We start from the raw sequence: 16,571 nt of genomic DNA on the forward strand, positions 1-16,571 counted from the left end.
TCTTTATAAATTGTGTTATGCCAATTGAGCTAGAAGTTCCCCAAGACCATGGTCCCCGCAGCCCTCTGCCCAGCAGTTTGGTCCCTCGGGGAGTTTGGATGTGTCTACGGAGGTTCCATGACCTTTCCTTGCACATGTTGCACTGGCTTCCCCAGTATTGTGTACTGTCTTACCTTTCACCAAAGTTACTACTTATCAATTGTCTATTTAGTATTCCCCCCCACCTCCATCCCTAGTAACCATCAAAGATTGTTTCTTTTTGTAAGCACAGAACTTTGGATCCAAATTGCCTTGGTTCAAACCTGACTGTGTTCCTTACATGCTTGAGCAAGTTACCTAATCCCAATTTCCTCATCTGCAAAAAGGAGGATAATAACAGTATCTATTTCATAAGATTGTTTGAGGTTTGAAGTTTATACAATTTAAACACGTAAAATGATTGAGAACAGTGCCTAGCATAAAATAAGCACTGTACAAGTGCCATCTGCCATTATTACAGTGCTTTCCATGATATTGTCGCTGCTACGTTTTTATTATTGTAGGTAGGAAGGGAGATAATGACTTGGCTGGTAGCCCTTCTCTCAAGAATCAGGTCAAGAAATATTTATCCGACCTCTATTAGGATGGGAGTCCTTGGGTAGTGAAAACGATTAAGCACTCATTTGACTACTAACCAAAAGGTTGGCTGTTTGACCATCCAGAGGTGCCTCAGAAGAAAGTCCTGGCTGTCTGATTCCTAAAGGTCACAGCCCTGAAAGCCCTATGGAGCACAGTTCTACTCTGCACACAGGAGGTCACCATAAGTCAGAAGTGACTTGACGGCAGCTGGTTTTGTTTTTTCGTTTATTCTGTCTAGGAGACCACATTGGATGCTCTGTGGGTGAAGAGATAGAGGGTAAACATTTGACCTAAGGTTTTAAAGAAGTAGTCCAACAAAGAATAATGTGACTTTCTGAGAATGCCAGTATGCTGACAGGTTTTCATTTTTTCTTCTGTTATTATATTGTTGTTGATTTTCGGGCTCTCTGTTCTAAGCATGCTGTGCTTCTCTTCCTTGGAGTCAGGACTGAGCCCGTGGTTGACCTGTCTTGAAGATGGGCTCTGGTCCCTTCCGGAAGCCTACTGCAAGTTGGAGTGTGATGCCCCTCCTGTTATCCCCAACGCCAACTTGCTCCTGCCTCACTGCCTCCGGGGCAACCATGACGTGGGCTCTGTCTGCAGATACGAATGCAAACCAGGCTACTACGTGGTAGAAAGTACGGAGAGTAAAGTCAAGAAGTAAGTTGAACTGTTTTCTGATCTTGCAGTCCTATCTACCCTCATACTTTGCTCCTGTTCCCTCTTGTCAAATCCCAGAATCATAGCTACAGAAATAATATTAAGACCTTCTCATTGTCTATTGCTTGTTTGTTGTTTTTTCTGTATAATCTCTCTTCATCTGCAAATGTCTATCCCCCAGTCATGACAAGGAGGTGACCAGCTGTGCTTTCTATAAAAATAGTCTCTTCTCACAGGAGATTCCTCAGTCTCATTTAGGTGCTTAAAAAAAAAAAAAATCTTTCCTAATTGTTGTTTTTCTTGAAAGTAAGATGTTAGGAGCTTCCCAAATCTTATAAATGTCACGTAAATCCAGGTCTGTGCTGGAACATCCTCATCAGTACACTCTGCAAGCTCTAAGATAAACTTCATGGTGTTGTCCCCAGTTCAGACAGATTATCTGTAGAATGTTGGAAAGTCTTCCTCTGCCTCAGTTGTCTCACCTGTAAAATGGGAACAATAATAATCTCTCTCTCCGAGAGCTGATATAGGGACTATATGAATTAATATGTGTAAAACATACTCAATATAATTTAGCTGCAGGCTTTCTGCTTCCTCATTCTGAACTTTGCTTCTGACAGGGATGCTGTGTGTACCTTCCTAAACCCAGAAGCCAGGAGTGCCCTCTTCTGAAGCCTGGGTGGGGAGGGAGTTCAGAAACCACAATCTTTGCAACATAATTTCAAGAAAGGGCTTTGAAGAGACTCACGCTGGGATTCACATCCTGGCCCCCCTTTCGTCAGCAATGTGGGTCTGTACAGTGATGATAATGCCCACATCAGAGTGTTGATGTGAGGACTCAGTGAGAAAATGTATATCCATCCCAGTACCTGGCATGTGCGAGCTGTTCAATAAATGGTAGCTTTAAGAGAAAGAAGCATCTCACATTCAGTAAAACCAAAACTCCAATCCCGTTGCTATCAAGTCGATTCTGACTCATAGATGCCCTATAGGACAGAGTAGAACTGCCCCGTAGGGTTTCCAAGGAGCAGCTGGTGGATTCCAACTGCCAACCATTTGCTCAGCAGCCAAGCTTTTAACCACTGTGCCACCAAGGCTCCTCACATTCTCTTCTACCATGAACTGTGTCAGGACAGGAGTAAATCAAACTCATTTCTTATCCCAGGACTTAGTACAAAGCCTAACCATAGTAGATTTTTTTTCTTTTTTGGAACTAACAAAATCACAGCCATGGTATTACTAAGGAGGCCAGGGTATACAATTTGCTTGTAAGCAGAATTCTCTAAGGAGGCAGAAGATCAGGAAACTGGCTCTCTGGCTCACACTTGTCCGTCCGCTGGTCAGTCCCCAGATGTCTTAATATGGGGCTGACAGAGCCAAGGCTTCCTCACCCAGGGCCTTCACTCCAGAGAAAGCGGGGGCTCACACGTGGATGGGGAAGGGCAAGCCTCCTCCCACCCTCTCAGTCCAAGGAAGAGCCAGGCTGACTAGAGCATGAACAGTACTGACGAAAAATTCATAGGTGGCAGCACTCTCTGGTTCAGGGGACTCTGTCAGGTGTAGTAAACAGTTTCTGACAACTGAGAGCCCATTTGCATGTGATTTTAATATGATCTAGGAGCGATTTGCATAGCACCCAGTGACAGGTAATACAGTGAGTGCTCAGGTAGTCTCCAAGTTAAAATGTTATTACAACTAGCCTGCAGGCCACTATGTTCTTGCTTTTCTTGCTCTCTCATCTTGCCTCCCTTTTCACTCACCTGCAGCCCACTCAGATATCTGCAGAACAGTGCAGTGAAGGACAATTGAGGGAGAGAGAAAAGATTCAGGGCCAGGAGGTATTAAGGATGGAGAGATGATCAGAGTTGATCATGAGCTTCTGGGCTCCACCCCTGAGCGTTGCATTGGGAACAATGACGCTTCCGCCCAGAACTCTGGCGTGTCTCACCATCTCTCTGAAGCCAGCCTCCCTGCCCCCTGGGCAGGGGCACTCAAGGGCCATTTGTCCAACCAGCTTTTCTGGCTGAGAAACTGGACGCTTGCATCACAATGTCGGCATCAGTTCTGGCTTAAACGTTTACATTCGCAAGCACCGTGCTGAGAAGAGATTAAATTATTTACAACACTGTGTAAACTGATTAAATCTTAGTCTACACCTGTTTACATAGCAGGCCGCTGACTGGTAATCAGAAGTTTGCACGTTGGGCGTAAATCACTGTCACTTCTTGCTCGTGTTTACCCAAGGAACTATGTCAGCCTTGTTATTCGCATGGTAGAGAGAGCCCAGCACTGTACAAATGGGGCCCTGAAGTTCTTTCTAGGACATGCAGGCGCAGAGGAGAAGAAACGGAGAAAAGCAGGCAGGGAAATCAGTCCAGACCGAGTGTACAGTGTAGTGAGAAAAAAAAAAAAAAAAACCACCTCATGGCTAGATTCATAACTTCTTGTTTGCATGACTCTAGTCAATATACTCAGTGTCAATGCATCTCAGTTTTGGCATCTGTGATATGGGGGTAGTAATTATTTCTATTCCAGTGTTGTTTTGGGGCTGAAATCAGGTAATCTACTAAAAGCATTTTATAAACTATGAAGTTCAATGCAAGTGCTGGATATTACTTTTCTTGTATTGTGGTAAATATACATGTAATGAAACATTTGGCCATTTCAACATTTTTCACATGTACAGCTCTGTGACATTATGGTGGTGCAATGGTTAAGCACTCAGCTGCTAACCAAAAGATTGGCGATTCGAACCCAACCAGTGGCTCTGTGGGAGAAATGACCTGGTGATCTGCTCCTGTAAAGATTACAGTCCAGAAAACCCTATGGGGGCAGTTCTACTCTGTCACATTAGGTCACCAACATGTTTATCATGTTGTTTAACTGTCACCATTATCTGTTCCCAAATTCTGTCATCACTCTTAAGAGAAGCTCAGTATCCCCTGAGCAGCGTTCTTCTTTTCCTCTCCTTCCCATTCACCCCGATAACCGTAATAAACACGTCCTGATACATGCTACAACATGGATGAACCTTGAAAATATTATGCTGAGTAAAATAAGTCACAAAAAGGCAAGTATTATATAATCTCACTTATATAAAATAGGAGACCTGGTTGCACAGTGGTTAAGAGCTCGGCTGCTAACCAAAAGGTCCGCGGTTTGAATCCACTAGCTGCTCCTTGGAAACCTTATGGTTTATATATATATAGCTATGTATATATATATAGACGTATATGTGTGTGTGTATATATATATAAAATATCTAGAGTAGATAAGTTCCTAGATATCTTCCATGTGTATGTATCAAAGTATCTGATTATCACTTAAGAACTACAATTTCTCAATTAGTTGCTGTTGAGTTGGCTCTGACTCATGGCAACCTTATGTGTAACAGAACGAATTGTTGCCTGATCCTATACCATCTTCACAATTGTTGATATGCTCAAGTCTATTGTTGTAGGTATTGTATATTTTGAGTACCTACATCTTCCAGCACAATATTGGACAATATTTGTTGTGATTCATAGAGTTTTTATTGGCTAATTTTCAGAAGTAGATGGCCAGGTCTTCCTTCCTAGTCTATCTTAGTCTAGAAGCTCCACTAAAACCTGTCCCTCATGAGTGACCCTGTTGGTACTGGGAATGCTCGTGGCATAGCTTCAAGCATCATAATAACACATAAGCCACCAAAGTATGACAAACTGACAGGCCGGTGATGAATTACTCTGATTACACTTCCAAATTTCTGCCAGTCTTTCTGTACTATCCTTTCTTTTATCTTATACTATGATGCTTATGAAATTTAACATGTAGTTTTGTGATAAAATTACAGGTGTAGCTTTAATAGGTATCAAGTTATATTTGAGAAAATTTTTTTGTTTATTTATTAAGAAGTTTCTGGTTGGAAATTAATTTCTGTAGCCTTTCAGAATTGTGAAGAATTTAAGACTTTGAGTTTGAATTTAATTTGGACAATAAAAACGTAAAAAAAAAATTAAAATGTCTTATAATAGGGTCATAGTGATATAAAATATGGTACTCTATTAATTAGGACTCTTTCTATTGTGACAGAAAACTTGACCCAAAATAGCATAAAGAAAATGGGCCCAGGGCAAGAGTACAAACGAGGCCCACATATTTAAGTCTAAAAACTTAAAAGTTATAAACAAATTTTAAAATTCTTAAATAAAATTTGTTCTGTCACCCTAGCTGATAAATATGCCCTTATAATAACCTAGAAGGCCAGGTTCAAATTTAGAATCCTAGATTGTTTGGAATTCTACTCTGTAACTTTCTACCCTCCAGCTTCCTCCGACACTATAATGGGTCTTACATGCACACATGTGGACACTTCAGTCCTGACACCCAAACTCCTGGATACTCACTGAAAACAACTGTCCCCTATCCCTTGGACCTAGGGGTGTATACACCAGTGGTACAATCTGGCCTCAAGAGGAGAGATAGGGAAGAGGTCTGTGCAGGCCCTGGAAGTGGGTTTGGAGGATAGTTGGGCAGGGAATTTCAGGTTTCTAGGTACCTGAAACGTAGTCTAGAAGGAGGCATGGACTATAGGTGGTCACTTTCCCCTGGTCCCTTGGATTCCTTGCTCCTTCTTGAGGCATGGGGTAGTGCTGCCCACTCTGAATCTAATCCTTGGGGACAGGGAAATACAATGACCTGACTTGCTTAGGCCTAGGTCAAGGACTCCCACCTTGGAGTCATGGGTGGAGTCAGCATTACCCAAGCCCCATGTGTTCCCCAGAGGGAAATTGGGTAGTAGGATAGATGGAGGACAAAAAAAAAAAAAAAAACAATGAAACAAAAATAAATGCTTATTATATAGTACAGCCTTATGATGAAATATCCTGCCACCACTTAAGACATTTGGAAAAATATTAAAAACATAGGAAAACATTCATGCTGCAATGTTAAGTGGAAAAAAGCAGGATACTAATTGTTATAAAAGATATAATCCTACTTTCTATATTAAAACTATATTTGTATCACTCTTTACCAATAACTGGAAAGAAATACCCTTTCATATTAATAATCATAATCTCTAGGTAGTAGGTTTTTAGATAATATAACATTTCTTTTTGTGCTTTGTATTTTCTAAGTTTTGTTCACTTTTGTTATAAATGAACTAACATTTAAAAATATAATAATCAACTATGAACTTTAAAGGGTAAGTTGTAGTAATTTGTATGGGGATTGTTGTTGTTAGGTGCCATCGAGTCAGTTCCTACTCACAGCAACCCCATGTACAACAGAATGAAACATTGCCTAGTCCTGTGCCATCCTCACAGTCATCCTTATGCTTGAGCTCATTGTTGCAGCCACTGTGTCAATCCGTCTCATGGAGGGTCTTCCTTTTCTTTGCTGACCTTCTACTTTACCAAGCAAGATGTCCTTCTCCAGGAACTGGTCCCTCCTGATAACATGTCGAGAGTACTTGAGACAAAGTCTCACCATCCTTTCTTCTAAGGAGCATTCTGGCTGTACTTCTTCCAAGACAGATTTGTTCCTTCTTCTGGCAGTCCACGGTATATTCAAGATTCTTGGTTAGTGCCATAATTTAAAGGTGTCAATTCTTCTTCAGTCTTCCTTATTCATTGTCCATCTTTCATATGAATATGAGGTGATTGAAAACACCATGGCTTGGGTCAGGCATACCTTAGTACTCAAAGTAACATCTTTGCTTTTTAACACTTTGAAGAGGTCTTTTGCAGCAGATTTGCCCAATGCAATACTTGTTTGATATCGTGACTGTTGTTTCCATGGGTGTTGATTGTGGATCCAAGTAAAATGAAATCCTTGACCACTTCAATCTTTTCTCTGTTTATCATGACGTGGCTTATCGGTCCAGTTGTGAGGATTTCTGTCTTCTTTATGTTGAGGTATAATCCATACTGATGGCTGTAGTCTTTGATCTTCATCAGTAAGTACTTCAAGTCCTCTTCACTTTCGGCAAGGAAGGTTGTGCCATCTTTGTATTGCAGGTTGTTAATGAGTCTTCCTCCAGTCCTAGTGCCGCATTCTTCTTCATACAGTCCAGCTTCTCAGATTATTTGCTCAGCATAATACACATTGAATAGTATGGTGAGAGGATACAACCCTGACACACACTTTTCCTGACTTTAAACCACGCAGGATCCCCTTGTTCTGTTCAAATGACTGCTTCTTGGTCTATGTACAGGTTCCTCATGAGCACAATGAAGTATTCTGGAATTCCCATTGTTCGCAATGTTATCCATAATTTGTTATGATCTACATGGTCGAATGCCTTTGCATAGTCAATAAAACATAGGCAAACATCTTTCTGGTATTCTCTGGTGTCCATCTGACACAAGCAATGACATCCCTCATTCCACATCCTCTTCTAATCTGGCTTGAGCTTCTGGCAGTTCCCTGTCAATGTACTGCTGAAAACATTTTTGAATGATCTTCAGCAAAATTTTACTTGCGTGTGATATTAATGGTATTGTTCCATAATTTCCACATTCTGTTGGATCATCTGTCTTTGGAATTGTCACAAATATGGATCTCTTCCAGTCGGTTGGCCAGGTAGCTGTCTCCCAGATTTCTTGACATAGATGAGTGATGACCTCCAGCACTGCATCGATTTGTTGAAACATCTCAATTGGTATTCTGTAATTCCTGGATCCTTGTTTTTCGCCATTCCCTTCAGTGCAGCTTGGACTTCTTCCTTCAGTACCATCAGTTCTTGGTCATATGCTACCTCCTGAAATGGTTGAATGGCAACCAATTTTTTTTTTTTTTTTGGTGCAGTGACTGTTTATTCCTTCCATCTTCTTTTGATGCTTTCTGCATCATTCAGTATTTTGTCCTAGAAAATCTTCAATATTGCAACTCCAGGCTTGAATGTTTTCCTCAGTTCTTTCAGCTTGAGAAATACTGAGTGTGTTCTTCCCTTTTGGTTTTCTAACTCCAGGTCTTTGCACATTTCATTATAATACTTTGTCTTCTCAAGCTGCCCTTTAGAATCTTCTGTTTGGCTCTTTTACTTCATCATTTCTTCCCTTTGCTTTAGCTACTCAACATTCAACAGCAAGTTTCAGAGTCTCTTCTGACATCCATTTTGGTCTTTTCTTTCTTGTCTTTTTAACGACCTTTTGCTTTCTTCATGTATGATGTCTTTGATGTCATTCCACAACTCATCTGGTCTTTAGTCTTTAGTGTTCAATGTGTCAATGGGTGTAGAAAGTAAAAAAAGAAAACTAGGCAGGTCTTTCTAAATAGTGAAACCAAGGAGATACCAGTACTCCAAGATGGCAGTAAGAAGGGTAAGTGACATTTTCTCTGGGCACCTGAATCCTTTTATCTTTTGAGGACAAGCCCTGCCTCTATTCTCGAAGGCCTTTTCAAACCTTTTATCCTCCAAACCTGAAACTCTTCCCTGTCTTCCATTATGTCACCTAACTCCCTAATCACAGAGCACTGCACAACTGTCCGCTCAAAGTGTGCAAGTGAATCTTCAGCCCAAACACGCTGTCCTCATTCTTACTCTCTAAAATGAATTCCTCTACCTTTGCTCTGGATCCCATCTCCCTTCTCGGGAATTTACCTCAGTCCATTTCCCTTTTCCTTCCTACATCTACACCCTGTCTCTTCCTCTCTCCTGGCTACATCTCTTTAATTGTGCTCAGGCTTCTCTCAGGTTAAAAATCAAATAAGCAGAGCCTTTTCTTGTTCCCTTATTCCCCTGCAATTACCACTCTATCTTTCTCCCTCTCTTTTCATTAAGAAACTTCTTGAAAGAACTGTATGTATTCACTGTCTCCATTTCACCATCTCCTCTCTCCTTCATATTTTGGTACTCAGGTATTTACTCTCATCTGTCCCCTACAGCTGACCCTGCCATGTCCCTCCCTGTTGCTAAATGCAATGATTCTTCTTGGACCTGATCTTATGTGGGAATATTTGCTTTATGTTGTAGTCACCCCACAGAAATAAGATGGATTCCTTTCATGCAAAATTTGGTTTCGATGTTGAAACTGATAATGTCACACACACAAATACACATCAAGAGAGTATGAAAAGATTAATTACTCACCCAACAAGGCTTTCTGGAGAGAGCAGGATAGACTCTCAAGCTGGTACGAAAATTACTTAAGAGACCACGGAAAGGAAGATGGGATGAAGATTACTGCACGTGAACTGGGGCTTGCCAGTTTGAACTTCCTGCCAGTACCAAAAGAGGGAGCACTCAGGCTTTCTTAGAGGCTTGCCCAGATGTGGGACAGTGGTGGGGCATGAAAGCTGTCAGCAGTCAAACATCAAAAATGGAGTCAGGCTTTTTATTACACCATAGTTGAACAGACGCTCATTCTTGACACTCTTTTTCCTTGATTTTGTGACGTCTCACTCCCTGATTCTCCCCCTTCTTGCTCTTACTGTCTTTTTTCAATGACCTTTTTCTAGCTTTTCCCCTCTACCTATTACTTCCATATTGGTGTTTCTCTGGGCTCTCTGTTCTCTCTTGCCCAACACACTTATCAAGAACAAAGCCCATTTACTCCAGAGTCTCAATTACCATCCATGTGCTGATGATTCCTAAATCCATACCTGCCACTCTAGGCTCTTCCCTGATTGTCAGTCCCTTTATGGCCAACTGCCTATGGATATAGCCACTTGGATATCCCACCTGAATTTCAAACTGCAACTGTACAAAAAAAAATTTATACTCTCTTTCAACTCTACATGTCCTCCTGTGTTCCATGTGGTTTCCTGAGCTGGAAGTCTGCACATCACCAAGACTCTTCAATGCACTTCACCTTCACTCAAATCAGACATCAACTCCCATCAAGTGTCATTGTCTTACTGACTCTCTGATACAACCTTTTCTCTCCATCCCTGCTGCCACATCTTTATAACAGGCCACTGTCGTCTTTCACTTGTGAGATGATCTTTCTAACTCATCTGTCCCTCTTCAGTACATTCACCATCTTGCAGGAAAAATGATCCTCAAAAAACTCAACTCTAATTATAATATTCCCCTACTTAAAAACCACTGAATGACCAGTCTTTCTGCCATTTCATTTAAGAAAAACAAAATAGCTCTCAGGGTCTTGCATGATCTGGCTGGGCCTTGTTTACTTCTCCAGCCTCATGTCTCACTCTCTTCTTTGGGACACTGCTTTCCTCCAACTGTTGTACCTGCCACCTTCTGTACTGTAGACTCTAAAGCTATTAAACTTTTTAAATAGATTTATTTATTTCTTCAGATATGCATAACTAGCATGCCTCTGGGCCTTCACACATGCTATTCCTTCTACTCAGAGCTCTCCCCTACCTTTACTTGGCTAATCCCACTTTGCTATTTTTAGAATAGGTGTGATTTCATCCATGAAATCCAGATCTCCTCAGACTGTATGAAGTGCTCCTCTATGAGCTCCCATTGCACACAGAACTTCCCTGATGTCAGCACTTATCCCACAGAGTTGAAATGGCCTGGTTACATGTCTATACCATTAATAGACTATAAGTATTTTGTTTAACACCTTTTTCAAATGACTAGTACATTTATTTGTAGGTACTCAAATACTTTCTGAATGGATGAAAGAACTGCATTAATAAGAAAACTCACAATAAGACTTGGATGGTAAAACCGATGCTAAAAAATCAGGTGTTGGAGACCTGTATTTCAAGTTCTTTTAGAGTGGCAGAAGACTATAAAAATATATGTGTGTCTTTCTTCTTCCAATTATCTTGGTGACATAAAAGGGCTGGTCATTCTCCAAAGACTATTTTAATTCCATTTAGTCAACAGGTATGTAAGTTTGATTAGTACAACTCTGTACCAGTTAACGGAGTTCCTGGGTGGTGCTAACAGTTAACGCCTTCTGCTGCTAACTGAAAGATTGAAGGTTCCGATACATCCAGAGGTACCTCTGAAGAAAGGTCTTATGATCTACTTCTGAAAAATCACCATTGAAAATCCTATGGAGCACAGTCCTACTCTATGGACACACATGGGGTCGCCAAGAATCAAGTTGACTCGGCAGCAACTGACACCAGTTAATAGTGAAAAAAAAAAAAAAAAAAAACAGAGATTTTGACAAACTCACCAGAACAAAGGTTCTCACACTTGACTGCACATTAGAATCACCTGGGGAGATTTGTAAACTCCTATTGTCCAGGTCACACCTTGAACCAATTACTCCAGAATCTCGGGGGGTGGGATCCAGGCATCAGTATTTTTCAAAACTCCCCAAGTCACTATGGTGTACAGACAAGGTCACAGATCACTGGCCTCATGGAACCTTTGTTCCTGTTAGAAAAATATCAATCACAGAATTTTGAATTCCCTAAAGTATCCAGAAGGAGCCCTGGTGGTGCAATGGTTAAGCGCTCAGCTGCTAACTGAAAGGTCGGTGGTTTGAACCATCAGTGGCTCCACGGATGAAAGACCTGGTGATCTGCTCCTGTAAAGATTACAGTCTAGGAAACCCTATGTGGTAGGTCTACTCTGTCATATAGGCTAGCTGTGAATCAGAATTGACTCAAGGGCACAAAATAAAACCACAACAAAGTATCCAGAGCACGCCCTTCTCTTTTCAAAATTAGTGTAGCAGTGCTCTTGCATGCCGAATTTTTACATGTGTCTTTGAGATTAATTTTTGAAGATAATAAAGAAAATACAAACAGAAATGTAATGCCAAAGAACCTGTGAAGTTTATGTAGTATCAAGAGTTCTTTTCTACTCGCCTTTTGTTATGCACATGAACTCTCCTTCACGTCCTTTTCTTTATTCCTATCATGCAATTTACTTCCACATACACATTACCATTAATCACTCTTCTGTGGTTTCATTAACCTGAATTCCTAGACAAGCTAGAATAAATGTGTTTGACTTCTATTTCATCAAAAAAAGAGCATGTTATATTCTCCCTTATCTTTCACTTCGATGGTTATCTTTTTCTCTTTAGGTGCTGTCTTTATGTGTGAAGGTTAGGCAAACTTCATTAGGGCCCATAATTAATTCAACTTCTAAACTATCCCAACCTTCTAACTTCACTTAGACAATCTTTCCTTCTATGAGCTGTTCATCAAAATGCTATCTGGAAGTTGCTGTGGGAGTCAGATCTTCACAAGAGTAATTGTAAACAGCTATCCTTTCTGGAAACCCTGGTGGCGTAGTGGTTAAGAGTTCAGCTGCTAATCAAAAGGTCAGCAGTTCGAATCCACCACGCTCTCCTTGGAAACCCTATGGGGTAGTTCTACTCTGTCCTATAGGGTGACTATGAGTCGAAATTGACTCGACAACAACAGGTGCGTACAGGTTTCCTTTCTGAGGGTCACCCATCATATCAGCTTTCCCAAAGTACATGAACCTATTTAAGTTGCATAAAAATAAATTTAGGTCATGACTGCAACAAATAAGCCTCACACTGTGACTATTTAATCTGTTAAACAAATGTTTGCTTGGCGAACCCCTCCAGGGTGATCTTTCTCCTCTTAATTTTGGGAGGAGGGCCTGGGTTGGGCTGGGACCAGGTGGTGTGTACTGGGCCCAACTTTACACACACAGAAAGATTATGTGATGTGGCCAGGGGCAGACTATCCAATAAGCAAGGTAAGCACAGTTCTTACCATTCTTACCAGATTATCTATATTGAACAATTTCACCTTTTTCACCACATCAAAGATTCTGCTTCTAGGTGTCCTAACCACACAGCACCTTCCTACAAAATCAAAGCCTCTTTTCAAATTCATAATCCCTGATAGGGGTGAATGACCCCGTAAACAAAGTACAGTGAAATTGTTCACTACAGATGATCTGGTAAGCAAGGTAAGCACTGTACTTACCTTGCTTATTGGATAATGCACCCCTGGGTGTGGCAGAGTTCAAAAGCATAAGACGTGGGCTCTGTTCTATTGGGTTGGTGGTGGTGATGGTGGTGATGATAATGGTGATTTGTCACTGTGTGCTATGTGTGCTAAGCACTTTACGTACATTATTCCATTTATTTCTCATGACAATGATACATTTCAGCGTATAATATATATGTTGTTGTTGTTAGGTGCTGTCGAGTAGATTTTCAACTCAGTGATGCCATGTGACAGAGTAGAACTGCCCCATAGGGTTTCTAGGCTGTAATCTTTACGGGAGCAGATCACTAGATCTTTTCTCCTGTGGAGCGGCTGGGTGGGTTTGAACCACCAAATTTTCAGTTAGCAGCCGAGTGTTTAACCGTTGCTCCACTAGGGCTCCTTATAATATATATAATAGTATAATATAATATATATGATTTTATTATTATATTATATACCATAATTATAATCATATAATGTAACATAAAATATAATAATAATAATTTAGCATATTATTACCCCTATTACAGATGAGGAAACTGAGACTCAGTGTATAGCTAAGTGGCTTTCCCATGACCACTCAGACAATAAGCGAAGAAGTTGGGGTTAAAACCATCATACCTCCAAAGCCTGTGTTCTTGGCTAACAAGACTTTGATCTTGAGCAAACCACTTCACCTGTCTGGGCCTCTTTTTCATATCTGTAAAATAAGGGAGAGTCTTGGGTAACTTCCAACTCTAAAAGTCTATACCACAACAGAATCAATGAGAAGAGCCAACACCTTGATATACCACTGAGAAAAGTAATACATAATACTTTAGTACCACTGGGGGGAAAAAAAACAATCTGTTGTCTTCGAGTTGATTCCAAATTATAGCGACCCTATAAGACAGAGTAGAACTGCCCCATAGTGTTTCCAAGGAGTGGCTGGTGGATTCAAACTGCAGACGTTTAAAAAAAGCAGTGATATAAACACAAATGCTACTCAGGTTTGATTTTAGTGGGCAGTACTTAATTAGGGTGATCTTAGGGTAATACTTGGAGAACTTCTGGTCTGGATAGACAGCTGTGGATTTAGTCTCTTCTTCTCAGTGGATTTCGATCAATTGCTCTCCATTGACACTGGAGGATTGGATATAGGTATCTCTTCAAGATAGACTATTGGGAGAATTTTTAAGATTTCTAAAATTGAGATTAAAGATTAGCACTTCCCTAAAACTTCTTAAAGAATGAGATTTAGTCAAATTTCTGGGAAGGATTTCCTTAGTCAGAGATTTATCTCTTAGCTTAAAGAAAACAAAACCAAACCCATTGCTGTCTAGTCGATTCCAACTCTTCGAGATACCATGGGACAGAATAGAACTGCTGCATAGTTTCCAAGGCTATAATCTTTATGGAAGCAGACTGCCACATCTTTCTCCCACAGAGCAGCTGGTAGGTTTGAACTGCCTGCCTTTCAGTTAGCTGAGCACTTAACCACTATGCCACAAGGGCGCCTCATCTCTTAGCTTACTGGTTAATAACACAGTCTTAGGGGTTAATGAGATATGAATATGAATCTCAACTGTCCTATTTATTAGCTCTTTGAACTTGGACAAGTTACTGATCTATACTGAATATCATTATTCTTACATATAAAATGGAGATAATAGGGGCACTTATCTCATAGATTTTTTTGTGAGGATTAAAAGAACTGAGCACAGTTCTTGGTCATTGTGATGGTTAAGATTGAGTGTCAGCCTGGCTGGGCCATGATTTTCAGGGTTTATATGTGATCACTCCCATGATTGAATATGCTGTGAGTAGTCAATCAGTGGAAAGGGAGTTTCCTTGGGGGTGTGGCCTGCATCCAAATATAAGCAGGCGTTCCCCTGTTCCCCTGTGGCTGCCCCCTGTTCATCTGACCTCCAGTTCTTGGGACTTGAGCTGTGAGCTTATCTGCCAAACTTGGGATTCGTCGATCTTCACAGCCTGTGAGCGGAGCCCTGCTCTCTGACCTGCTGATCTTGGGTTCACCAGCCCCTGCAACTCTGTGAATCGGGAGAAATCTTGTGGTCTTGCCTGCCAGTCTTGGAATTTGTCAGCTTTCACAGCTGTGAGTGGGAGTCCTGCTCTCCGACCTGCTGATCTTGGGCTCACCACTTCTGTGGCTGCATGAATTGGGAGAGGCGTCTACCCTGATTGACAGACTTGGGACATTCTAGCCTCTACAATCGTGTGAGCTATTTCCTTGATATAAATCTATCTCTGTATATATTTATATGCTTTACTTGTTTTGCTTCTCTAGAGAACACAGCCTAAGACAGTCGTATTTAGCTTTAGGTCAACAGAGCTGCTGTGGTTTATTATCATCATTGTCAACATCATCATCATCACTTCTAGCAGATGAATGTCCCTTATAAAATCACTGTTGCTGCCTAGGGTACCCTTCTAGCTGTGTTTAACAGGGAACCTTCTTCTTTAACAAAAAAATATAGCTCCATTTTTAACAGTGGCTGTTGTCTCCCATGGCTATTGTCTACCATGGACTGCCAGAAGAATGAACAAATCTGTCTTGGAAGAAGTACAGACAGAGTGCTCCTTAGAAGTGAGAATGGCGAGACTTTGTCTTACATACTTTGGATACATTATCGGAGGGATCACTCCCTGGAGAAGGACATCATACTTGGTAAAGTAGAGGGTCAGCAAAAAAGAGGAAGACCCTCCATGAGATGAATTGACACAGTGGCTGCAACAATGGGCTGAAGCATATCGGTGATTATGAGGATGGTGCAAGTCCAGGCAGTGTTTTGTTCTGTTGTACATGGAGCATGAGTCACTATAAGTCGGAACCAACTTGATGGCACCTAACAACAAGAACATTGTTGGTCTGTCTGTGGCTGATCCATCTGTGGTTGATCCCTATGCTCCAGAAAAACAACATAAAGACCAGGAAGACTGGGGGTGGCATTCAAGGTGGGAGGTACAGGCTCTCAGTTCCCAAAGGAGGAAAAAGTGCATTTCTCCTGCCTATAAAAGAAACACACCACAAAACAGAAAGTTCATTAAATTAGAAATGAAAAAAATGCACTTTCCTCCCTCAGTCAAAACCCTCTCTGCACACTTCATCTCATCCTACCATCAACTTAGTGAGTTATCCAAGTACTACAGTCGCTTCAAGTAGACCATGGAAAGGAAAAAAGGTGGATGTGGGGAAAAAGAAATGTAGATGAAATGGTCAGCAAAATAGAGCTGGAAAGACTTCAAAAATTAGGGTGGGAAAATAAGGACAGGCTGGTGTGGAGGAGAAGGGGAAGAGCACGTCCTGGAGACATTACCTAGATGTTTAGGCTCTTTTGATCTTTTCAAACCATAACTTGAACCTCCAAGGTAATATTCAAGTACTTTTATCCTACCATAGGGAGGGAAAGAAAGACTTGGTTAAGGAAACAGAAATATGCAATTTAGGTAGATGCTAG

The 16,571-nt window shown here is 41.0% G+C and overlaps 1 protein-coding gene across 1 annotated transcript in view; it reads left to right on the forward strand.

Moving 5' to 3' along the window:
* PAPPA2 (pappalysin 2) overlaps positions 1–16,571 on the forward strand; it is a 335,895-nt gene that overhangs the window by 242,274 nt on the left and 77,050 nt on the right. Inside the window, exon 16 of the mRNA XM_004372847.2 lies at positions 1,065–1,278. Within this exon, the coding sequence (XP_004372904.1) occupies positions 1,065–1,278 (214 nt within the window). The remainder of the gene's footprint in view (positions 1–1,064; positions 1,279–16,571) is intronic.

Source organism: Trichechus manatus, unplaced genomic scaffold (assembly GCF_000243295.1).
Source record: "Trichechus manatus latirostris isolate Lorelei unplaced genomic scaffold, TriManLat1.0 scaffold00021, whole genome shotgun sequence".
NCBI lineage: Eukaryota > Metazoa > Chordata > Mammalia > Sirenia > Trichechidae > Trichechus > Trichechus manatus.